At 48.2% G+C, this 26,161-nt stretch overlaps 1 protein-coding gene across 4 annotated transcripts; it reads left to right on the forward strand.

The window, feature by feature from the left end:
- The first annotated feature begins 104 nt into the window (after nucleotides 1-104).
- On the forward strand, nucleotides 105-24,776 carry PPIG (peptidylprolyl isomerase G). 4 transcript variants are annotated; one of them, XM_078605798.1, is made up of 18 exons: nucleotides 105-333; nucleotides 1,527-1,603; nucleotides 2,260-2,359; nucleotides 2,487-2,561; nucleotides 2,748-2,855; nucleotides 4,041-4,085; nucleotides 4,824-4,911; nucleotides 7,531-7,560; nucleotides 8,385-8,524; nucleotides 8,674-8,899; nucleotides 9,863-9,994; nucleotides 12,004-12,091; nucleotides 12,249-12,412; nucleotides 12,790-16,332; nucleotides 17,489-17,614; nucleotides 18,868-18,933; nucleotides 20,938-21,024; nucleotides 22,290-24,776. In XM_078605798.1, the coding sequence occupies exons 3-18, from the start codon at nucleotides 2,302-2,304 to the stop codon at nucleotides 22,402-22,404; spliced, it is 5,091 nt and encodes a 1,696-aa protein (XP_078461924.1). In that variant the 5' UTR covers nucleotides 105-333; nucleotides 1,527-1,603; nucleotides 2,260-2,301; the 3' UTR covers nucleotides 22,405-24,776. The 4 variants fall into 4 exon arrangements, with proteins under 4 accessions (XP_078461924.1, XP_078461938.1, XP_078461932.1 ...); XM_078605812.1 differs by having other exon boundaries at nucleotides 22,293-24,776; XM_078605806.1 differs by lacking the exon at nucleotides 1,527-1,603 and having other exon boundaries at nucleotides 113-333.
- Nucleotides 24,777-26,161: the final 1,385 nt, after the last annotated feature.

A 26,161-nucleotide genomic window follows, 5' to 3' on the forward strand; every position in this document is an offset into this window, starting at 1 on the left:
ATATTTCAATATATGAAAAAAAAAACGGTAGGTGACGTCACACGCGTAAACGGCTTCCGGTGCCGCGCGATTTCCGGGGAGGGGTCAGGGGGGTCACCGTGGGGTCACGGCGGGGTCACGGCTCCTCTCGCCCCTCCCCGTGGTCGTTGCGAGGCCATCACCGAACCGCCTCGGACCGTGGCAAATTCTCCGTCGTAGGTCGATCGATCGACTGATCGATCCCTCGCTCGCTCCCGATAAACCGGAGGTGGTTGCCGTCAGCCAGCTCGGCTGTCTCGTCGTGAATTTGACGGATCGGCGGGGCGGGAAGGCGCGCCGAGTGTTCGGACGGAGGTAAAGAAAAAGGCGGCCGTGGTTTTGGGCCTTCACTTTTGTACAGTGGGGACGTGGGGGGAGGTTTCGTCTTGTTGCTAAAACTCGGCACAGTTGTCCACTGCTGCTGTAGCGAGGCAACGGACTCTTTAACCACCGGTCATTGTCAGCCTGTCGTCCGTCTGGAAACGTTCTCACAATTCAATGTTTACCAGGGACCGTGGAATAATGTGGGGAGCGGTGGTGCAGCGGTTAGCGCGCTGTGCTATGAACCTGGCCACCCGGGTTCGATTCCCGCTCACGGCCAACACCCAGTGACGATTATCTGAAACGGTACCGGGCATCTGACGAATCTGTTGATTGTTTGTGTTGGGAGTGGTGAGTTTGTGGTGCTGGCGGAGTGGGCTGAGAAGGGGGAGAGGGTGGGCGGGGGAGTCACTCCACAGTCACATGCCGGGGTCTCTTGACTTGTAACATTCATGAAGGTGGACCATTGCATCAAATGCTGCAGACTGGCTCGCTTCTCTTATTGAATTCTAATTGTCTTCACTTTGAAGAGTTGATAGTGATGATGGTGATGTGACTCGGCCATCCTGGGCATTGTTTTGTGTTAAAGAGCTTACGATTGAGGACCCTGATGCTTTACCAGATAAACAGTTTTGAATTCTAGTACGGCGTACCGTTTTCTTTACTGATAAATTAATGTTTACATGAGCTAATTGATATATGTGAAGGGAAATATGTTTACGATACTGAATTGGTGGAGGGCTCGGTTCATTATTGGGAGTGAACTTTGCACAGAACGTTTCATAGTTGCAAAACGTGTTTTTGGGAAGAAAAAATGCATATTTAATTTCACTTCCCTTTATTACATGAGAAAAGATGCACTATACAATGCATTTTCATCCTTATACATGTCTTACAGAAAGGCTTTTGTCGTGGAAAGATGTATCTTAAAGTAGTCAACTTTTTAAAAGTAAATAAATGTTTTTCACTCGATAATTTAAGAAAAATATCTTCCAAATCTATACAGTCAAAGTTTGTGGGGAATTACACACTTACATAATGTATGTTTTATTTTGAAGAAAAACTGCATTTTCCTAGAAACTGTGAACTGACCTTCGTTTCTCAGCTATTGTCACTCGTTTCTCCACAGCTTGAAGTTCTTTTGTAGAAAATACGTTTATTAAAGCTTCTCCATCCTTGTATTCTAGAGATACCACAGTGCTGCCAAAATACATCCTCGATGGACAGTTTCTGACAGTGTGGCCCCTTCAAGTTTCACACATAGGTACGGCTTGTCATTCCGTCTTACTAAACACAACATTCCAAACGATCTTTTTCTTTTGTACACACCATTTCACGCTATGCTTAAGGATTATGTGGTCAAACTCTAAAGGACAGTGCAGCTGAGTTAATTCTAGCAGGGAGCAACTTGATTCACTTGTTTTTCTGTGAGTGCACATGGGAGTTGACTGCCATGCAGTCACTGCAAACTGAAAGCATTCTGGGAGCACTGTTTTATTTTGAGCCACATTCTACTCTTGAATATCCCACATTTACAACTAAAATCGGAAATTGTAATCGAGTCAAACCATTCTGTGGATCAGACAGCATCACGGTAAATGTTGCCACAATAATAGTCGAGTATGGCACTCGCTGGGCTCGCGGTGTTCTCACGGCTGACGCTTACCAACAGCTGGCCCCGTCTATTCGTGGCCTGACCTGCCGTTAGAGAATGCGTACACATGAACAAGACCCTTACTTCCCCTTCACTGTCAGAGATAACTTCCTGCTATCGATTCTGTTGCCTGTGTTTAGTCCAAGTGCGTGCGCACAGATGTTAAGTCGTGAAATCTTCTGTGCGCAAAGTGTTTTTATTATGCTGATGTTGCTTATTCACTAGTGTCATTCCGTAAAGGATATTTTATTTTTCTGGAAGTTTAGGACGTCGAGTGTCTTTGGCGGTTGTGACGCACATGGTCAGTCATGGGTATGAAGCAAAGACCAAGGTGCTTTTTTGACATCGCCATCAACAGAATCCCTGGTAAGCGCACCCTACTCAGAACAATATCACTGCATTTCGGTGTCAACCAGTTGCATAGGGGTCCTCTGTTATTTCTTTCTCTGAAAAGTATGTTAAACATCTGCGGTTTGCTTTGTGCCACCAACAGCTGGGAGGATCGTGTTTGAGCTGTTCTTTGACGTTTGCCCAAAGACTTGTGAAAACTTCCGATGTCTATGCACAGGTAATGATAGTTACATCCTTTGCATAGCAGTGAGAATAACTGCCACCCTTAAGTTACATTCCTGATGATGCTGTGACAAACCACTACTTTTGTTCATGTTCTTGCAGTCATAAGTCATAATTTTTTTCAAGTTGTACATTTAATTCTCAAAAATTTTGTCATAAAAAGTGCAAATTATTCCTTCAGGTGAAAGAGGAATTGGGAAAATTACTCGGAAACCCTTGCATTTTCGAAGCACCTCATTTCACCGCATCGTGAAGAACTTCATGGTGCAGGGTGGTGACTTCAGCGAGGGTGAGTTTTCTTGGAGGGGTGTTTTTTGTTGTAAGTGGGCATATTGTCATCTTGCATTCGTTCATCATCAGCAGAAATGTATCCACTGCTAGATGAAGGCCTCACTAAGCTGTGGCTCTATCTCATGGTCCTGTTATGTGACAATCCATCTAGCACTTGCACACAAGCGGAGTTCATCTCTCAATCTCTGAGGTGGATCTCCTCTAAGGCAAATTTCCTCCTTTACTGCCACTCTGTCCTTAGTCTCAACCACAGAATTCTTCCCTTCTAGCGACGTGTCCTGCCCAAGCCCACATTTCTTAAGCCAATATGTCTCTAACTTGTGTATCTACCGTAATGTGCTGCCATCTCTGTCTCTCTGCAAATTCAAACATGCATATCTCATGCTTCTTTGCACATTTTTGTTACTTTTCCATTATCATTGTCCACGTTGCCAATCTACTAGTCATTGGCTACAATAACACCATTAATAGAGATATATTTCTGTATTTTATTCCAATTTTGGTTTCAACATCGTAGTCATTATTAGACTAAAAATCAATTGTAATCTCTTCACGATCTAGGCGAAACACTTTCCAACATGTTTTGCTATCGAGCAATGTCGTTCACATGACAGTGAAACTTGAATCCCTTTGTAAATTAAGTGAAAGACCTCATTTCATGTCATGAGGTTTTTGTGCAGTCATTGCTGACCATAGTGAGACCATAAACTGACGATACCTGATAACCCAGTTTAACCACAGGTTGGCTGAATCTGGATATGAAACCAAGATCTTATCAGTGCTGGCTTGGTACCCTAATTCTTGAGTCGCCCAACCACAAATCTTCACTCTGTTCTTATTCTTATACAAAGACCTGCCTATGACCAAATGACCCGAATTGCACCCGAACTCATCAGATTGTCAAAGCTAATTACCAATGACTGCTGTTCATAATAGGTGCTACAACTGGTGGGCAAGAGAGGGCAGTGCATCAAAACACATTTTTGTACTGTGTTTTTATGCGCCCACATCTATGCTCTGCCTCGAACCCACATTGACGAGCGTTTGTGTTTGGTAAAATAGCTCCCAATCCTTGCAGGGGGTGGGGATGCATTCATTCAGCAGTGGATTAACAAATGGCTGTACATGTACAGTATAATTACAATGTTTTAAGAAAATGTATTTGGATTGCCATTGTCTGCAGGCAATGGGAGAGGTGGCGAATCAATTTACGGCGGTTTCTTTGAAGGTGAGTTTGCCTTGCTCCATTACAGCTGCTGGCTGCAATTGACACTGTCAAAACATCTCCTATCCTCACTTATGCACACAACACATGCGCTAGCGTAAATGAAATGGATGTATGTTAGTATTGGTCGGTGCATATCCTCAGCTGTGTGTTTAATATCTGGTGCGTGCGCACAGTCTAAAGGCCATTACCAGCGATGGTAGCTTTTGTGTTAGGTGGAAACTTCTTAGCACCTCTGACATCTGTCTGCCTGTTTCACCTGAACACTCTTAACTTATTGTTTTATTTATAGACCGATGTTCTTTGCATTCCACAAGGTGAGTACAGCACATAACAAAAAACTGTGTTCTCAAAAAAATGATGTTTGAACAAGAGGTAGGTTTAAACATGTTCAACATTAACTAGGTCATCTGCCTGGCAACTTCTTATGATGCGAAAAATACCAAATTAACACTTGCGAGTGCCAATTTTGTCTTAAGGCTTGAACGTTGACAATACGTTTAATTGAGTCTCTTGAAATATTGGATCGACGAGTCTTTATTAGCGCGCTTGCTATGCCGATGACCTTTGTTAGAATAAATTAATTGTGAAATGTTTCCATTAAAAAATGTCAATACTTTAAATTAAGAATGGGAAATGATTGTAGTAATGGACAGAATTGCATTACTATTTCTTTTTTAAACATGTCAGGGCTCAGTCGACTTGTTTTTTTGACACAATCACGTTTATTTTGGCACACAGATGAAAATTTTCAACTGAAGCATGACCAGGAGTTTCTGCTCTCCATGGCGAACAGGGGCAAGGACACCAATGGCTCCCAGTTCTTCATGTGAGTGGTGTATGTGGCTCGTGGCCATGTGGCCACACCCAGCGTGTGGGCCTGGTGCCATCCCCACTAGTCGTTGGCCTCGGCACTGTGCAACTAACTGACTGGTCAGCTGGCTGGCTGGCTCATTAGTTAGCTAGCCAGCTGGCTAGTTGATTGGCGGTTTGGAGCGTTTGATCACTAGCTGGCTGGCCCATTAATTGATTCGCTGGATGGCTCCTTAGTTCACTAGCTGGCTGACCTTTTCGTTAATTGGCTGGCTCGCTGGCTGATTGACTTTTCTGTCAGCTGGCTGTCCAGCCAGATGGTTCCTGTTATTATAAAGTGAAGTTGGTAATTTTAAAGGTGTTTCTTTTGTGTGTCTTTTCTGTTCATGAACTGATGATTATTACACGCTTCAATAATTGTTCTGTTATGGTTTCCTTGGCTTAAACAGATGCAAGGTTTGAGTAAAATGAGATGGTGGCAAACGGTAGGATCCAGACATGTAGCTGCCACAAGGATGTTATGTTGTACACGTTGTTTATTGTATGTTATGTACCAACTATTCGTCTTTCTTCCACCGATATCTTGCTTTACTAACAGTTGTCTTCTATCGTGTAGATCCAACCGTGTTGCTTTACACCATTTCCAGGGCCCTGCCACAGTTGAACTCTGTAGCTGCAAAACCACAGTTGCTTGATGTGTGACGTGAACTGGATGCCAGTAACCAGTGGGCAAATTTGCCTACAAGTGTGTGTCTTTGTTCAGCGATGGTGCAGTAGTTCACACATTGCACGGCAACCCCGGAGATCTGGGTTTAGTTCCTGGCCATGGGTAGATAACACTAGTGACAAGTGGTATCTGAACCTGTACTGGACCTCCCCTTAGCTTTTACTTTAGTGGGGGGAAGGGTGTTAAACAGAACTAGGCAGACAAAGACTGCTGGGCATGGTTCTGGCCACACCACCTCAAGTGTATATGGCTTACCTCAGTATGAGCCCACGGCTGTTTGAGGTTGTAAATCTTTTTTAATTTCATGGACTTGTGATCCTGAATAGTGACATTTGCGCAGCAGGCGGCAGTGAATATTTGAAATACCTGTTATATACCCACGTGTGCCTGGTAAATATATACCAGATACACTCTCTTTTATAGGTTTTTAGCTGCTTTGCTCATGTATAAATCGGTTCACACAAAACACCAGCGAAGTGTGGGCCCCTGGAATTGGCATTTGATAAGCTGTGGAGTAGATTAGTTTGTGCATTACTGGGTGGTGTTCCTCTGAAACTCCACAGCGTGAAAGAGAAACATGCCAGCTCTGCCTTGATTTGAAGCTTTCGTGACTGCAGGAATCCATACTCTTTAATTCTTTCGGTAAAGTCACGTAGGTATAAAATAAATTACGACGTTTCGGGCGCAACACAAGCGTCCATCATCAGGTGGGAAAGCTACCTGATGATGGATGCTTGTGTTGCGCCCGAAACGTCGTGATTTATTTTATTTCATACCTACGTGACTTCACCGAAAGAACCAAAGAGTATGCCAGCTCTGGTTTCTCAGCTTCCTGCTGTCAAAGTTAGAATGGTATGTTGGCTTAATCTGAGAAAGGGACAGCTTTCCAAAAAAATCACATCAACTCGTTTTTCCAAGAGCTGGAATGTGCCATTACAAGCTGTGGGGGTTGAGTTGGAGCCAAGACTATGTTAAGTTTTTGAATTTCTGTCAGGAATTGTACCTTACGATTGCTGTACTTGAATATGTGTGCAAATGTTTACATTACATTAACACTTTTTTTCTGGTGTTAAAATTTCTCTCTTGCCATTTTTGTGTAAAATTTGCAGAATCATTGTTACCCCCCTCTGCTATCAAGGTAATGTACAGGACTTCACACCGATCCGATGCAGTTTCCTCTCAGTTCCAGACATTGAAATTCCATTTTCCTCGGTGACCCTCTTAATCAGTAGCAAATGTCACAGCTGAGATGCGCCCCTTGAGCCCTTGCTCGTGGCTGGCATGCCTTCCACTCCCGCGTCGCTGCATTGGCTGCATTTCCTCCGATATCCGCACTTTTAAAAAATTGTTTTCAGCAGTTAATGTACTGCGTCATCTTCATTACACAACTGTGCACTAATGCGTTACAGATTTATTTAAACTGGCAATGGATTTCGCATTTTCGGACGTCACTCAGTAGCCACGGTGGCAATGTAGCCTGCAAAAAATAAATCCAATGGAGCGGTGAACCAGATGCGGCGTTGTGGACATGTGTTTTGGCGTGCGGCGTTAAAAGCTGTAATGCAGCACAGCGCGGAAACGGATGGCTTGTGTGAAGCAGGCAGGGGCGCTTTCCGCTCAACCTCGTATGTCGATTCCACCTGTAGATGACGGTCGCGGTCCAAATTGCGTTTTGTCTCGTGAGTTATCGGACACGTCTCCGCGTTTGTGCCGTGCGATGCTGGAGGCGAAAGCTCGGAGAGTTGATCTGTGCGTTTGTCTCCCTCTTTTCCTCCCCCTCCTCCCCACGTGCTCTGTGGCCACTCTCCATTCACACACATGCACTGACACCCACACACCCTGCCTCGCCACCGCACGCGCGCACGTGTGCCCGTGTTGATCCGGTCTACGCTTGACTGACCACTGCAGCACCACCAAGCCGGCCCCTCACCTCGACGGGTCAGTGCGCTGCCACTTGCTCTATTTTGTGCTGAAGCTTAAATGTTTTGGCCTTGTTCTTGACGCCAACCTATAAATACAGCAGTCACTTTTGTGTATGATCACCTGTTTTCGAATGACCATTGGCATTTATGGAAAGTGCTCGTAATTTAGCCAATCTCACAAGATATCGGAGAGGTTGAGCCTGCATAGTAATTAGGTGTGAAGCTAGTTCAGAATATTAGGTGTTATAGGCTCGGCTGTGATGTGGCAAGTCTGTGCGGAGCTTTGAGCATTATAATCTTTAGTAATTATGGTACTATATAAATTAAAATATTTAATATTGTCTAGTAAAGTCTTGTCTTCTCACATGCCAAATACTAATTCATGTAATTGGCCAAATGTCCCAATGCAGGACAGTCTTAAAAATAGTCTTGAGACTCGGTGGTGCTTTCCCATTTATATAAATTACGTAATTATTTGCATCATGCTAAGACTGCAGGGTGTGGAACTGGGGCACGGTGGTTAGCGCATGACACTTGGATCCCAGCAAACTGAGCTTGATTCCTGGGCACAGCTAAATTCAGTGGCGAGTGATATCTAAACCTGTCCGCGGTCCCCATTCCCTCATAATAAACCGACACTGACGAGCATGGCGAAGTTTGGTTCACCCCCAAGGCCGGCATGCTGGAGACATCCAGCAGTGGATTGACAAAGGAGTGTAAATTCTTATTCCTAATATGGGAGGGAGATCAATTTTCCCTATGCATTACGCGGGGGCATATGTTGTAGGTTCAGTAAACGGTCAACAGTCCGAGGACACGATCACTTTTTTTTCGCTGCAGAGAGCACGTCGTGTTCGGACGCGTCCTATCCGGCCAGGACCTCTTGAAGGAGATTGAGAACCAGAAGACGGACGCCAACAGCCTCCCGTACGCAGACATTCGCGTGGTGCATTGCGGAGAGGTCAACGAGCAGCTACGAGGTGCAGGTCACGTCGGTTACATGCTGGTCTGTCGTTTCGAGCCTCCTGGAAATTATATTCTGGAAAGATAACCTTGTGACGTCGGCACGTACATCACCCGAGGTCCACCGGACATTGTGACTCAAACGCTCGCTACCGTGTGCCAACAGGCGAGAACGATGGGCTCCGTACGGGGAGCCGCGACCGCCACTCGTCCCGCTCGGCCTCGTCCCATTCAGACTCGGACAGCGAGGCCGAACGGGGGAGTGGCGTTGCGGGCGGGACTGGTGGGATGCGAAAACGCAAGGCGGTGGATGAGGACGTGGCCTCCAGGGGTGCAGACTCCAAGCGCCCGAGGCCTGCGCACTGGGCGTCCCGGAGATCTTCCACCGGGAGGTGGGTGACGGCATCGATTGTGTGTCTGAGCTATCGCACATACGGTACTTGGTCGTCTCTCCCCTACTCCTCCCCGACATTTCTCTCTGTCCCAGCAGCTACTGTTTCCTTCACAGCACTAGTACAGTTCACGCTCAATTATAAATGTGCATATTATCCAGATTGTCGATTAAATTTGCACCATTTACAAAGGCACTGATTTAATTATTGGCTGCTCATCACTCGTTTTGCAGTCAATGCCCACGTGTCTACAAAAACATTGATATTGACATCACTGTCATGCTGTGAATGTACAGTAAACATGTCCTCATATAATATAGGCCAATTTTGTGAATTTTGTATAGAAGTGGAAATATTACTAAGAGTAGTTTTTATGTTTTTTTTATTTCAATCGTTCATGAAGAGGGTAAGTAAACCTTCATATCCATCCACGAATAAACACCTTTTTTACATAAGACAGTGATTAAAAGTGCAATATTCCCAGTACAGCGATAACAATTGTACAACACACCACTCAAACAATTAAAGAACAACTTTAGCAGTGGTGCAAAAACACATGCAACAACATTTGGAAAAAGGCGGTTGGCCAAAATTTTTGCCTATTTTTTTGTTGTGCTGCAGGGCAGTGTTAATGGCGAAGTTGGTGAGTTTGAAACATCGTATTACATCAAAATACCCCCCAGAAAATAATCAGTTCTTCTAGATACATAGGCTTGGTATCCCGGCCTGTCCTACACAAATCTGAGAACAATAACTGAAAGTCAACTGCAGAATTACTGCACCATAAACGGACTGGCTTTGGCCTTCATGGAAATAGTGGGGTTTTGTTAATGAAAACGGATATACAGGAGCACTCCACTCGTGAATTAACTCAGTATTTCTAGACACTGTGTTCGTGGATGCAACACAGTGCAGCAGTCCCTGTCAATGATGCTCTTCGCCTGTCCGCTTCCGTTTGTGAAGCTCGTCGAGCCGCAGCTCCGACGAGGAGCTGTCGTCGCCGAGACGTCCACGCCGCACCGTGCAGCCTGACCTGATCCCCGCCGTGCCGCAGAATAGTTTCCTGCTGCGGGGGAACTCCAAGCCCAAGAGCAGGTGAGCGAGGCATGGGGTCATCTAACCACCAACCCATCCACCTAACCACCCACCCATCCACCTAACCACCAAGCCATCCACCTAACCACCCACCCATCCACCTAACCACCCACCCATCCACCTAACCACCCACCCATCCACCTAACCACCCACCCATCCACCTAACCACAAACCCATCCACCTAACCACCAACTCATCCACCTAACCACCCACCCATCCACCTAACCACCAACCCATCCACCTAACCACCAACCCATCCACCTAACCACCCACCCATCCACCTAACCACCCACCCATCCACCTAACCACCCACCCATCCACCTAACCACCCACCCATCCACCTAACCACCCACCCATCCACCTAACCACCAACCCATCCACCTAACCACCAACCCATCCACCTAACCACCCACCCATCCACCTAACCAGCCACCCATCCACCTAACCACCCACCCATCCACCTAACCACCAACCCAGGCACCTAACGACCAACCCATCCACCTAACCACCAACCCATCCACCTAACCACCCACCCATCCACCTAACCACCCACCCATCCACCTAACCACCCACCCATCCATCTAACCACCCACCCATCCACCTAACCACCAACCCCTCCACCTAACCACCCACCCATCCACCTAACCACCCACCCATCCACCTAACCACCCACCCATCCACCTAACCACCAACCCCTCCAACTAACCACCCACCCATCCACCTAACCACCCACCCATCCACATAACCACCAACCCATCCACCTAACCACCCACCCATCCACCTAACCACCCACCCATCCACCTAACCAACAACCCATTCACCTAACCACCAACCCATCCACCTCACCACCAACCCATCCACCTAACCACCCACCCATCCACCTAACCACCAACCCATCCACCTAACCACCCACCCAGGCATCTCCCCACCTACCCAGCCACCCACCTGGCCAACCACCTTCCCACACTCCATGAAAGCACGACACATAAATGCATGATAGAGGGCCAGAAATTGAAACATTTTTGCCCCAATTGTCCATGTAGATATCCCTACTAAACTAACTTCCCTCAATTATAACCAATCTGAGCTAGAACTTATCTTACATATGGTGGCTAAGTTGGGCAAATTTGTTGTATCCAATGGTGATGTTTTTTTAGGTTGTGAAATCTTTTACAAATATATTTTTTAAATGCATCCTTTCTTTGGATCCACTTTTGCAAATTGAGCAATTTTTTATTCATTAGGCCAGAAGTTTTGGTACTTCATAGCAAGAGCCCAACCATAAGAGCAGATAACAGCTCATGGAATGTAGAACTGTCCATCTTCAACAGAGGCAACATGGTTATTTTTACTGGTAGCCGCATTTTTTACATTCATTCACACCTTTGTGATGTCTAACAGATGTTACTCGCCTTGTCACCTCCCACCGCAAATGAACACTTAACTCGAAGCTATATCCTAACATTGACGCAGCCACAACGTGTCTTTGCTCAACGACAAGACCTGTGCATTGCACAGCCAAGCTTAATCACATCGACACTATTATGGAGCAGGTGTGGCAAGACATAGGTATTGCCTAGTGATTTGGTGGGAAATCTTTATACCCAGTTTTGTAAGAATACTAATGTAATGTATTTACCTGCAAACCCTCACGTTACTTTTTAAGGAGGTTTTTGCTTTGGGATGTTGGGCGAATTTCATTTATGAGTGTTGCATAGAGGAAGAAACCAGAGTACCCTGTGAAAAACCACACATAGGTGGGGATAACACTCAAAGGTCTGAACAGACAGTTCACAAACCCAGTTGTTGTACTGGTATTTTCGTATCACTTCCACAGCCCAATGGGTTTGAGAGATTCACAAATCTGAGCATGATCTACCAATCATTACCTCTCAAAGTGCTGGACCATGGGCATGCATCACCTGCTCACACCCATGATCACCTGTAATGCCTTGCACCACTGTGCGATTCACTGTCGTGATGGTTAACGTACCATGACCTCTCCTTAGTGACGCCCTGCCGGGCCGGGGCAAGCCCACCCAACACCAGCCGGCCGTTTCCAAGTCTGGCCGCAAGATCAAGGGAAGGGGCACTATGGTGAGTGATCGCCGGGTCAACATTCCTCTCCAGACAATCTCGTCAGTGCCGTGCCTTAAGACTGTGGCGGGAGTGCCCGCGGTCCCTGACAGTGTTGTGTATCCCTGCGCGTGCGTAGCATTGCCACGGTCCCTGACGCTGCCCTCTCTGTGCTTAGCGTTATCGCACGCCCTCGGGCTCCCGCTCGGAGTCGGAGGCCGTCGCTGGTGAGGTGGAGAGCTGGCGCAGCGAGACCCCCCCGCACTGGAGGGAGGAGATGAACAAGACAAGGAACACGGCACCAGCACAGAGCAGCCAGGGCCGCTGGGCTAAGGGTGACAAGTATGTGGTGGCTGCTGGCACTTGGCACTGCTCGTTATGGAGTCTTGTGTGATCAAGTGAGGTGTCAAAGTTTGTCATCAGCATGCGTCAAAGTTTCTCATCGGCAGTGTGGTGGTGTATGGTGGTACAGTGTGGTGACACTACGTTGCTCTGTGGTCGTGGTGGTATCATGTAGCGATGTTCTGTAGTGGAAGCCCAGTGTGGCAGTAGAGATGGTGTGTGCCTGGTGGTGTTGTGCAGTGGAAGTGATATTGTGTTGTGGTTTACAGTGTTGTGTGTGTTGGTGGTGTTGTTATAAAGCTGTGAGCTTTCACAGTGATGTAGCTGTGATGGACATGAGGGTGGACATGAGTGACTCTCTTGTCGCGTGCGCTCAGGCTGGCAGAGTACGAGCGCAAGGACGAGCACCGCTCCCCATCTCCCTGGTCGCACGACGGCTATGTGGAGGAGCGCGGCCAGCCAGAGCACAAGAAGAAAAAGACCAAAAAGGCAAAACACAAGAAGAAGAAAAAACACAAGAAGGATTCTGAGAAAGAAAAATCTCCAGCAAAATCCATCGAGCCACCCTCCTCGCAGTCCAGTCTGAGGTCCGATTCCGTTGACAACCGAAAAAAGACTTCACAGCCCCTTCTCCAAACCCCAACAGATTCCAAGGTTTTAAAGAAATCCAGCGACGCCACCGGTAAAACACTCTCGGATCGGTCACGAGATATCTCGAGTTCAAGGTCACGCTCCACGTCTTTATCACCTTCTTCACGTTCGAGTTCGCAGTCGAGCTCCCGGCTGTGGTCTCGCAGGAGAAGCTACTCCACGTCACGCTCCATTTCCCGCTCGCCGTCCCGCTCACAATCCTCCACCAGACCCCGCCGCTTCCACTCGAGCCGCGGACGTTTCGCCAGGGCTCACCGCGGGTCACGCTCCAGCACGGGGTCGCGCTCGTACTCCAGGTCGAGGTCAAGGTCGCGCCGGCGGTCGTACTCGCGGAGGCGGTCGTGCGGGCGATCTTACTCTCCCCGCGGCCATTCCTCCTACTCCTCGCGCTCTCGCTCGGGTTCACGGGCCAGGGTGGCCCCCTCCACAGCACGGCCAGCTGCTCCCCAAAACCCCGTCGCTGTCAAAGCAGCCGAGATTGCCAGGGTGCTGGCGCCCGTGCTGGTGCTGACGGATGAGCCTGCGGCACCTCTGCCCCCCATGAGTGACAGCCCTCCGCCCTCGCGTTGGAAGCCGGGGCAAAAGCCTTGGAAGCCTTCTTATCTCAACACCAAAGAGTCTCGTGGCAGTGCCGCGACTTTCCCTTCCGTTGTCTGGCACCCTCCGCTGGCTGTCGAGGGCGACAAGCAGACGGCGCCGCAAGCGCCGCAGAAGCAGAGCGTCGCCTTGGAGTCGGAGATTGAACTGGATGGACAGGTGCTGATAGAGGAAGCGCAGGGCATGAAAGAGAAGCACAGTCCTGCGAGGGTGAAGACCGCATCCAGGTCGCAGACGAGATCACGCTCCTCCTCCGTTTCCATGTGCAAGGAGCTCCACATCTCGTCACGCTCCAGGACGGGGTCCCCATCGCGATCGGACGCGCGTGCCAGCTCCAGGTCTCCGTCTCACTCGTGGTCCCCTGACTACAAAGCCCACTCTCTGTCCAGCTCGACGTCCTCCTCAGACTCCAGGCGTGCGGCTGTACGAGCCGAGCCCACGGAGCCGCAGCGGCCTGCAGTGAGTGGTGCCAAGGAACCTCCCCTGTCCGAAGGGGAGCTCTCACGCTTGTCAAGCCGGCCGTCCGACGTGGACTCCGCCTCCAGTGGGGTGGCGTGCCTCAAGCGCAGGAAGAAGCCGAAAGGCCTGAGGAAGAAAAAGAGCAAGAAGAAGAGGTCCCACCGCAAGAAGCAACAAAAGGCAACGAACGAGAGGGAGGGCAGTTCTGCGAGCGCAGATTCAGGCCAAGCTGAATTGTGCCCCTCCCGTTCCAATGGCGACAAGAATACCCGGGCGCGCCCCTCCCCAAAGCCTGTGGGCAACACCGAGAAGGGCAGAGCACATGACAGTCATTCGAAAAAAGATGGCGACAAAAAGAAGAGGAAGAAAAAATTGGCAGAAAAACCGAAGGGAACGTTTCACTGGCAGCCACCACTCGAGTACGGGGAGGAAGAGGAGGAAGAAGTGGAAGAATCGCGTGGTGACAGTCTGGTCACAGCAGCTGGCACCAGTGACAAACAGGGTCGAGGAGAGGGCAGAACTGATGACATGGTGACCGAACAAGTGTCTCGTGGTGCTGATAGCGGTGGTGGTGTAGTTGGAGTTGCGGCGGCGGTGGTAGTGGCCCATCTTGAGGCTGTGAGCAGCACGGACGTGCGCGTTGAAAGTGGAGGTGGCATCCCACCGACAGTAGTCGGTGCAGTTGCCCCTGTAGAAGAGACTGCTGAGATTACTCAAGAGAAACGCTCAGCGTTGACACCTCCGATTGACGAATCTGTTGAGGAGTTTGAGAAACTTGAAAACGTAAATGGCGCAACTGCAGACCCGGATAAGTGTGTGCATCAACTGGAGGCAGCTGATGAGCTCACGGAGTTGAATGTAGCCATGCCAGATGAGGTAGGGCCCATGGACGTGTCACCTTTGAAGGACATTACAGAGCACGCCACGGCCACCTGTGTTAGAATGTCTGCAGAGAACGTACCGGCCAAGACCTCGGACCCACACGAAAGTGTCTCCCTGTGCACCAAGACGACACCTGAGCCCGGTTGTGAGCTTGCTGGTGAAGGCTCGTCAGCACGCGCAATTACACCAGACGCAGAGGGAGCCGGAGAGTGCGCGAGCAGTCCGTGTGTGGACCCTCGCCGGGGACACAGAGATGCAAGAGACACTCCACGCGAATCTGTCACAGAGCAGCCGAAAACGGTGACGGCCGCCAACGTGGGTGCAGCAGCGAAGACGGAGGAGCGACAAGCAGAAGCAGCAGACAGAGTGGACGAGAGAGAGGAGGATGCGATGAGCCTGGATGAGGATGTGTCGTTGTCCGTGGTGGAGGTTCATGTACCTGCCCTCCAGGTGGAGGGTATCAATCTGGAGCCAGAAACTCCTTCGCCTGCAGTGTATGTCATCAGTGACGCCGTCCCAGAGATGAGGGCAGTGGCGTCCACCATTTTATCGGACAAGTGGAAGCCTGTGAAGGAAACCCAAGCGGTCTTCTCTGTCGCCACTGCCAAGGCGGAGAGGGCAAACCGAAAGACGCGTGCCGGCATTGGCGCGGGCGGAAAAGCCGTGCTCAGTGGAATGGTTTCTGTCGGCAATCTGAAATGGAAACCTGTGGAGGGACCAAAGATTTACATATCGCCCAAAGTGGCGGTGACCAACTTGCCCGCCAATTCAGCCAGTGCTGGCGTGAAGGAGGAACCCGAAACTCGGTCGGACAAAGTGGTCGGCGTGGGTGGGCAGCCCCCCCGAGTGGGTGTGAAGCCAGTGCCGGGCAGTGGAGCCGCGGCACCCAGCCGGGAGAAAGCGTCCACAAGGGAATCCTCGCGGAAAGACTCGTTGAAAGTTCTCGACATGATCAAGAAAAAAGCGGTGAAGCCAGGCTCGCTCTTCGACGAGCTCAGCAAGACGATGAAGCAACGGCGACATCAGCGACCGCGAGCCAAGTCGAGCGACGGCTCCAGCGACGAGGAAGACAACGATTACAACGACGATGACGACGGTGGTGGCGGCGGAGGAAGCGGCGGTGACAGTGTCGGCGGTAGAAGTGGCAAGAGGGATGGCAGGAAGCGGCGGAGCAGCAGGCGGAGCTCGAGGCGGCGCCAACGACGGCCGGGGCAGAACAGCGGCAGTCGTGAGAGTTCCAGGAGTCGCAGGGCGTCGCGCTCTAGCCGCTCCAGCAGCTCCGAGTCGCGCTCTCGCAGCCGATCACGCAGCCGCTCCAGATCCTCGCACGGGTAAGAACCGGCCGTCGGGAAAACGATCGCACGTAAAACCAGTGGATGGTGTGGTGAGGTGCTCCCCTCCACTGGTGGCTCTGAGCCAGTCTTGCAAAATCCACATTCACAAAGTGGTTCTAATTTGATCATTCCCAGAAGGATAATGGGTTGAGTTGACCCGTAGCCAGGCTTTTTATTCACACTTCCAATTTGGGATTCCAGCACGATAACCACATAATTAGGGAGCATACGTAGAGCGGTTACTTAAAAGTACACACAGTTAACTGTTGATTAATCACACTACTGTAATCGGTGGGGATAATTAGGTTTCTCAGTTAATAGAGCAATAATAAGAATTCTATTGGCCATCGAGGAGAAAGAGAAGGTATACTGGTGAGAGGAGTGAGTTGGTAGACCTGAGTGAGAGCAGGGACTTGGCTAGGTCCACTAATATACATCAACATACACCCACATAAAATCTTACATGAATCCATTATAAATGTTCATTGTTTTTCCCACACTGTGTACATATGAAACACCTGTAGCAGGGGTCGGCGACCTGCGCTCCGGAGCCGCGTGCGGCTCTTTAAAGACTGCTTTGTGACGTTATGCACATGTAATTGCGGCTCGTGAAATAATTCGTTTTTTACCAAATTCGAACAAGATTGTCTCTTGTTATTTTGGTTACCGACCGCTGACCTATAGTCTAGATTTATACCTCTATAAAGTAACACAACTGAATATAGAATTGTACCACTGGAGTTTCCAAATATTCACTTCATCATAGATACCATTCTAGATTCATTTATATATCGCAATATATTTATAAACTTAAGAAAGACCCATTGTTAATACACTGCTGCATGAAGGCCTCGCCATGCCATGTTCGTTATGGGGGTTGTTTTTCAATACTTGACCATGCTGGTTCAGACATCACCACTGATATTAGCCGTAGCTGGGATTCAAACTCAGGATAGGCAGGTTCATAGCGCAGAGCATTCGTCACTGTACCACGAAGGACACACCGCTATAGATTCACACTGGAGAGTTTACATGCGCATTCTATGCTAAAGATTTTTTTTGTATCAGATTGTGACCCCCGTAGTATAGAGCCAGTTCATGGACTTGGGCAGGAGCGAATTGTTGAATTGTCACGTCGCTCCCGGCGTGACAGGTCGGGTCGACGCCACGTGGGCAGCAGCCGAAGACGCGTGCGGGGACGCAGCCGGAGGAGTTGGAGCCACGCTCGCTCGTGGAGAAGCTTATCCAGCTCTGACCGCAGCTACCGGCGCCGCAGGAGGTGAAGTGGGAGGGGGAGGGGTCCGTTCAGGTGGAGAAAGTGGGTAGTAGGATCTTGGAGCGTGGTAATAATATGCTTTCCAGGTATAATTGTCCACTAAGCTACTTCTTGTTGCTTCGTGAAGCTGCAGACTTTTGTGACCCCTTTATCAACCATCGCTGATCAGCAAACAAGCAATAAACGGTGGCTAGGACGCAATACGGACTGTTGCGGTTACACACTGTACTTGTTGTGGGGGTGTCAGGAGATGTAATTTTCCTGGCATTTAATGCACAGTTTGCCACCTTTGTAAAAAAAAGTTAAGGTTTTCGTTATGCAATGTTCAGTTTGACTACTGTCCAAGGGTGTTGGCTAATTGTGTTTCTTTCCATAGACGAAGCAGATTCAATGTGGGTCAAACAGTCTTGTAATGTGCGTCAAAACGCGTCCAAAGCGATTTGTGGCAATTGTAACTGTTCATGGGTAGATTTAATTATTTAGCCCCTGCGACTATACTATACTTTGCTGCCATCTGACCCTCGACGTTGAGCTGTAGAACCCAGAGTGTGGGCCCAACGTCAGTGCTGCTGGTGGCGGTGGGGAGACCAGGATTCGTAAAGTTGGTCCTCGCAGAATTCGGTCCACTGCTTGGATCCCGCACCTCCGATTAGCATAGGTGGCCACGTACGGTGCGAAATAATTTCAATATACTTACACTAGCTTCAGAGGGGGGACCCTGGTACTGACAAGGAGCGCGACGTGAATGTAGATACATTACCCCCCAAAACGGATAAATGTGTCTATGTTGTGTGTCTCTCTCTGCTTGTGTGTCTGTGTTGTCTCTCTCTGCTTGTGTGTCTGTCTGTGTGTCTCCGTGTCTGTGTTTTGTCTCTCTCTCAAATTTAGTTCTACCTGATGACGGTTGCTTGTGTTGCAATCGAAACGTCGGACTCTATTATTCAATTTATTTTCTTTCTCCGTGACTTTACCGAAAGAACCAAAGGGATACCTAGTTCTTGAAAAAAAAATGTTTAAGCTTGCAATGGTGGCTTGTAATTCACCATTTTCGAGTTGTGGGTTATAGGATTGTGTAGAGATTTGTGCAACTCTCAAACTTTGCTGGCATATGAGTGTCCAGGAGATGGCAGGACAGCAAGCGGATCCTTGACCTGTCTGTACAGAGGATCTTTTGCGTGTTCTCCATTATGCGAGTGGCGGGTTTTCCCCTCGGTACTTCGGTTTCCTCCAACGCGCGCCTGTCGCTGTCCCCGCAGGTCGTACAGCCGCCACTCGAGGTCACGGTCTCGCAGCCGCTCCCACAGCCGCCGCAGCCACTCGAGGTATCGAGTTCTCGCTAAAACTCGCCCGTCAATTACCGGCACCACAGCACCACCAGCAGCAGCCGCCACCACACCAGAGTGACAACAGTCACCGAATGCACTGGCAGCACCCACATCAACATAGCACGAATGCCAGCATGTAAATTGGAAAACGCTGTCACCACACTGGCAAGCGCCCACAGCACCGCACGGCATGCTCATGAGCTGCACCGCGCCAATGTGACCTGTTAACTCAAAGCCATTGTTGGCAAACTGGGGCTTGAACACCTTTAAAAGAGCCCCATGAATTGATCTGGCCCTGTAGTGATGTCCCACGGCCCATGTGCATTGCTGTCATGTCCACAGTGCACATTGTGATCCAACATAGTCGTTACTTTGGTCTTGTAAACACAAAGCCCTGTGCGCTCTGCATATTTAAGTAATGTAAGCGCTTTGATAATGATTAACACCAGGCTAGCTTGTGCACGCACTGTTCCGATCATTTGTGTAGACAAACAACATTGCACTCTGCTCTTGCCAAGAGCGAGTGGTTGTGCCGTTGCATTATGAGCAAAGAGAATGGGAAGGGTCACCCATGCCAGTTATATCTCCAGGTTCATGAATGTTGAAGCTTGATATCACTCTCAAGCTCGGCTTGAGCAGATATGATTTTTGGCCCAAACCACCTGAAGACAGTACCTGACATCTATGAGGTTCTGGTGATGATTATCATATTGGTGGCGATGAATGAGAGGTTGATGAAGTTGGTAATAGAGGGAATGTTGATGATGAAGAAAGTGTTGAAGATGGTGATATCTACATGGCAGCGTTGGCATGGTGGCTAGTAGGCATGGCCATGATGATTGCTCATTACGATAATTATACATGTATAGAATCATGCCTGTGACATTGCCTATTTAACATTCATCGAAATTATTAGTGTTACATTTATGCCAATGAAGTGAACAATGCTTTACTAATTAGATGAAATTTTATTTAAACAATACAAGTGAGGTGGTAAAAACGAGAATTGATAAATATCTTCATCTAGTGCAGTGGTTATTAACCTTTACTGCAGCCTTGTACCTCCGGTTTTCAATCATAAATAAATTATAATGTTATTATATACATAGGTTTGATGAAACGAAGTAGTTGTATTCTAGATTAGAAGTTTTCGTGACTGCAAGGGTCCATACTCTTTGGTTTTTTCGGTAAAGTCACGTAGGTAAAAAAGTAAAATAAATTAAATCACGACGTTTTGGAGGCAACACAAGCTTCCGTCTTCAGGTGGAACCGTCACAGCAAAATTACTGTATATATATAAAAAAAAATAACTTGCCCGTGCTTAATTTGTGTTTTGATGATTTACCATCTAAATAAATCTGGCATGTCTCGCACCCCCAGGGGGTGCGTGCACCCCAGGTTAAGAACCACTAATCTAGTGGTTAGTATAGTCACTGCATTCCCAATCAGCAGGATCTACCTCCACCCACACTCATGGTCATGGCCCCCCAAATACTCTTCTCATTTTGAGATACCCCGTCATACTCCATGTCAGGTTTAGCACAAAAAAGACGACACAAAACGCAAATAATTCTTAACTTTTAGATCAGCACCTACAATGTGTCCCAAGTTGTTCTGCACGAGTTGGAAGCTTCAGGAATGAGGAAAACACTTTCAAAATTAGAGGCACGCCATTATTGCTCTGTAGTGACATCGATGTAACATTACTCCCATATATTTGAATAAATCGGTGGAGTGATGTTCCTGGATTCTGCCCATGTGGACTCTTTTACTGTAACTTTGAAGTGTTTTTTTTCCCCAGTAACAAAGCTTTGAACCCATGTAGATCAGTCTAGCACACACAATATTAGTGTGTAGCTACAAGGTAAGAGCTGCTTGAGCAAACGCTCCTGTCGTTCAGTATTTGGGAGTCTTTGTCTTTGCCCCCCCCCCCCCGCGCCCCTGGTCACGTGCTTGTGTGCGTGTGCACGGTCGTGACTGACTCGCACCATCTCTCCCCAGGCGCTCCTACTCCTCCCGCGGCAGCTACCGCAGCACGAGCCGGGGTCGCGGCCGCCGCAGCTCAACCTCCGACAGCGACAGGTCACGGTGCGTGATGGCACGACGCATTCCTCCACACGCGCTTCCACATCACACACTGATAGCAGAGCAACTTTTGAACTCGCTCAGCCGATCGTCAATACTGTCTGCAGCGTGTCTGGGTGTGTGTGTGTGTTCATCGGGGAGCGGTAGTGTAGCGGTTTGCGTGCTGCGCTACAAACCTGGCGACCCGGGTTTGATTCCTGCTCACGGCCAACATCAGTGACGATTATCTGAACCGGCCCTGGGCCTCCCCTAGGTCGACTCAGCCTCAAAGGAGTATCTGGTGTGATGTATAAACATTGCCACTAGGGAGACAAAGGCGGCCGGGCGTGGTGTTGGCCACCCACCCCCTCGTTTGCCGTGCCGGCCTTTATAGGTGCTCGCTAACAGCACTTGCCCCTACAGTCTGTTAAGGCTATACGGGGGATCTTTGTCTTTGTTCATCGGAGCTGTGGCGCAGCGGTTAGCGTGCTGCACTGCACACCCGGTGACCCAAATTTGATTCCCACTCACGGCCAACATCAGTGACAATTTTCTGAACTGGTTTTGGGCCTCCCCTAGGTCGACTCGGCCTCAAATGAGTACCTATTGCAGTGTGTAAACATCGCGTGGTGCTGGCCACCCACCGCCTTGTTTGCCGTGCCTGCCTTCATAGGTGCTCGCTAATAGCACTTGACCCTGCAGTCTGTTCAAGCTACACAGGGGATCTTTGTCTTTGCTCATGGGTACGCGAGTTTGTGGGTGGGGGAGGATTTATGTAACTGGCTGTGTGTGAATGCAAGTGTGTGTGTTTGAATCTGTATCCGTGGCTATGTGTTTGTGCATGTGAGTAGCTGTTATGGCATTGTTTGAATGGGTGTATGTGAGTATGGTAGTATTTGTACTTGCTTGTGTGTTCAAAGAGGTCATGCAGTGGTTGTTGCACTGCACTACAAACCCAACGACCAAAGTTCACTGGCCGCTTCAATCATTCGCTTTCAGCATTTCAAATATTCACCAGGATACTCTTGAAACCATCCACTCGCTCCATTCACCAACCTCAGCATGAATATATAGACATTACCAGTCTACCCCTCACCATACAGTAGAAGAAGATGAACAGCACTTCCCCCAACAGTTTGTAATGCTGAACAGATGCGATCTTTGCGTAGACGCATGGATGTTTGGTGGTGTGAGGCTCCGAGGGTCTATGGGGAAGCGATCTCCACCTCAATCCGCTGTACCATGCTCTGCGATGAGGTCTCGCTGTTAACCTGTGCCTCTCGTTCCAGAAGGAGCAGGACCCGCTCACGCTCCCGTTCTCGCCAGACATCGTCGTGTTCGTCCAGCGGCAGCAGACACGGCTCCTACAGCGGCAGCGCCAGTGCGAGTAGCCGCTACAGCTAGGACGAGCGCGGAGTCAGGGGAGCTGGAGGGTTTTAGCGGGTGCCGTTTGGGTTCCGTGTGGGAGAGGGAAAATATACGCCGGGCGAAACCGTGCCTACACCGCAGCTGGTGTGTAAAGTCAACGGAAACTACATCCTTGAGAGTTGCACCACATCGTGGGAGTCGCACTGCGGCGCTTGTGCCACTGGGTTAGATGCACAACAAGCAGGTGTCCGCCACAAGTAACGTACATCGCGAGAGACTGAGCACTGCACCCTGGGTGTGACGATCTTGCGCTGTGCCCTATGCAGTCGCACCACTCCTTGCGGACATTCACACAACACTCTGGGCACAATTACGCCACACCTTAGACAGCCACTTGCTCGCGATACCCTGCGGACAGCCACACAACACGATGGGTGGAATGCATTATCCTGCGTGCTGGAGTCGCGCACTCGAACCAACGACTCACGGCGCAATGGAATCCATGCAGTGATGACGCTGCTGTGATGAGCAAACTTATCGGTTGGATCACACCTCAAAGCTCTCCTTTCAGTAACAATGAGGGCAGTAGAGGTAAAGTGTCTTGATGTTTTTTTTTTAAATAAATGCTGAAACAATATTAACATCTTGTAAAATTCAAGGCACTGCAAATGATTGGTGGTGGTGGTGTGTAAAGGGAGAGAAGCAACAAAGTGATTTTACAACTCGAGGAAATGTTTCAAGAATTGTAATTTTATAGCAGCCAAGTTCATTACTTTGTCACAAAGTAACAATTATCACGGGGAAAAAACTCACGGGGTTTGCTTCTCCACCTTGTTCATGCGTTTCATAAAAGCCTCAAGTTCTAAACGTCAACACCGCTTCAATGCTGCAGACAAGGTCACTTTCCCTGCCCGATTCGATGCCTGTGCAAGCGTTAATCATGCACGTGACTTGATTTGTTTCGATCCAGTCTCAATGCCAACCGTGGAACGCTGCATCATGCGCCGTCATTTTACGGCTAGTTTATGAGGCTGCTGATGTTTTGAATGTATTGCTAGACTCGGTGAGCAAAAAAAAGGGGAGACCAGTGTAGAATCTTGTTTCCTTTGCAGGTGATGTTGGCCAACATTGTAAAATATCAATGTAGATCAACATTAATCTTTGGTTCTTTTGGTAAAGTCATGTATAAAGAGAAAATAATAAATTAAATACTAGCACACGACGTTTCGATTGCAACACAAGCAATCATCGTCAGGTATAAATGAAATAGAAACAAATCGAGTATACAACTCTGTTGTATTACATTTCTAAGTATACTAGATTTGTGTTTCTATTTCATTTATACCTGATGACGATTGCTTGTGTTGCAATCGAAACGTCGTATGCAAGTATTTAATTCATTATTTTCTCTTTATACGTGACTTTACCGAAAGAACCAAAGAGTAATTCCTGCAGTCACGAAAGCTCCAAATTAAGTATAGATCAACATTGTCAAATGCCAATATAGGCGAGGCAAGAATAGGTTCAAAAATGTTTGCAGCGGTCATGCCAAGTCTTGTCTGACAGCTAATATAGTTTAATGTCATTAAGATGGGGAGTAGTAGCCGTGGACTGAAGTGTGGTGAATATAGGCACACAGTACATTACGGTGATATAATTATTCTTGTAATCTGTTACTTGACAAAAAACTATTTTGTATTCACACTAATAACACAACTGAATTTATTGCATCTAGCACACAATATATTGTATGTACATACACGTATGTACTGTATGTTACGGAATAGCTGGCCTATTGGGCCCAGAACAACTTGAGTCTTTTAATTTTGAGAATAGTTTCCAGTATGTGTTAATTATGTTGGGTGTGTACTGTACTTTGTTGTAAATTCACCAACACCCTCCGCAGAAACCTCGTTTTCCTCTTTTGAGTGTTATCCCTGCATATGCTTGGCATTTCTCCAGCTCCTCTGGTTTCTTCAATGTCTGGCTTTTTCATACTCCGTGAAAGAGTTCGACTTTCCTAGCAGGCTTCCTAAAAAGTAATTTTTGACTGGGTGAAGACTTTACTGGGTAAATATTAATTATTACTGAGCATCCAACACCATCTCCTTACGGTGGGATGATAGGAGGTACTTTTCTAGCTGAATCTTCTGATATTTGTAAACGTACTCGTGCTTTGTTTCACACAAACGGAAACATACATTTGGTTTCTGGAGAGTATATTTTTATCACTTGGAAAGTTAAATAGAGGCTAGCTGTGTGCTGTGGGTGTGATGCACGCTGACGTTGATGCCTTTGGTGACACTGCGAGTAAGAACGTTCAACACTGCCCTTTGTAAAAAGTTTGAACAAAAAATCTACACAGAACATGAACCTTTTCGGCTGCTGTAAATAAATATGAACAATAATGGTGTTGGTTTGTGAAACTTTTTCTCTGTGGTGCTGCTATCATCACTTGCACACATTGCACAATCACAAAGGCAAAATGCAATTCAGTCGGAGTGTCTGGTCCATTTCCTTAAAAAAAGTAGGCCCAAATGAATTTCAATTGCCCTTATTCGTATCATACGATTAAAGAAATGTCCATTCCGAACCCTGTAACTGGCAGTTTTAGCCGTGTTTAAGAACAGCATAGGAAAATGACTTCACAGACTTAATTCTCAAGTCACTTCAATGTGCCTCTATCCACAGCAGGGGGTTCGCCTTTAATATACCACAAATGTCGCATGTCAAAACATGAAAGTCTTACAACTGGAACTTGGCCAAATAAAGTGACGAACCAAATTCCAGTTTTTTTTGTGAAATCAGCGACTGCACTAACAGTAACTGGCCACACTTAACCGATTTTGGTTACGGGTAGCTTTAACTCCAATCCAAACCAGAATCTTAACGGAGCCAGCTCTGTTTCCTGGGCCACCTCGGCGCTCCTTTTCTTAATAAAGTTAAAAACCCCAGCAATGACCAACCCAGGCCACCCTCAAAGTTATTTGGAGATACTGTGTCCCGTCATAAGAATGATAATCATTCTCTCATGGCTCGGGATCGACAACAGAGATGATCATTGCTTGTTTGAGCATTAGAATGTCGATTTAATTAATATTCCTGGAGTGTGCATACACTATAGTTGCCATTACACGGTTCACTGGAGTTGTATGTTATTTTTTGTATATAACTTGAGTTTGAACCTGTCCTGAGTGAAACCAATTTATCTCCCAAGCCATAATTTTTCATAATCCAAATGAGAACATGTTTTTTTGTTGTTCTAAGCTCTGTATAGACTCGACTGCAGTTGTGCCAAATGTCAGCTCTCTAATCCCTCTGAAATATAATTTACATCAGTCAGTGAATAGGTCACAGTTGTCTAAGTGTAATAAAGGACTAATACGATTCTTGTTTGGTGCTGCTTTATTTTACATGGTACAGCGCACGGCTTCGCTTTTCCCTCTCCGGTGGTTTCCTTCTTCCAACCCCGTGGACGAGGCGTCATCCCTCCTCTCTCTCCGAGCTCCCACGAGGCTCACTCCGCTCTCCCGGCCTCGCCGCCGGCTGACGGCGCGCTGGAAGTGAGCTCCAAGAAGGATCCGCCACGTGGCCCGTGGCGAGATGAGCAGCGACGCGGTGCGGAACCCCAGACTTCCGACCTCGAGCCTTGCCCCTGATCCCCCTTTTATCCTACTCGGCGGAGCTAAGCCCCGCCTCCAGCCACACCCCCTCGGGGAACCTTCTCGAGGGTTTCCGAACTTCTCTCAGCAACCCCGCCCATCCTCTTTGGCCCGATCATATCCCCCCTTCG

The sequence above is a fragment of the Lampetra planeri genome, chromosome 2 (assembly GCF_965212315.1).
Source record: "Lampetra planeri chromosome 2, kcLamPlan1.2.h2, whole genome shotgun sequence".
NCBI classification, from domain to species: Eukaryota; Metazoa; Chordata; class Hyperoartia; order Petromyzontiformes; family Petromyzontidae; genus Lampetra; species Lampetra planeri.

Bases quoted from the DNA above. Each gene is read 5' to 3' on its own strand.
- PPIG (XM_078605798.1), top strand. From the start codon at position 2,302: ATGGGTATGAAGCAAAGACCAAGGTGCTTTTTTGACATCGCCATCAAC. The intron at 12,092-12,248 runs GTGAGTGATCGC...CTCTGTGCTTAG, and splicing joins TCAAGGGAAGGGGCACTATG to CGTTATCGCACGCCCTCGGG. The intron at 16,333-17,488 runs GTAAGAACCGGC...CCGGCGTGACAG, and splicing joins CGCTCCAGATCCTCGCACGG to GTCGGGTCGACGCCACGTGG.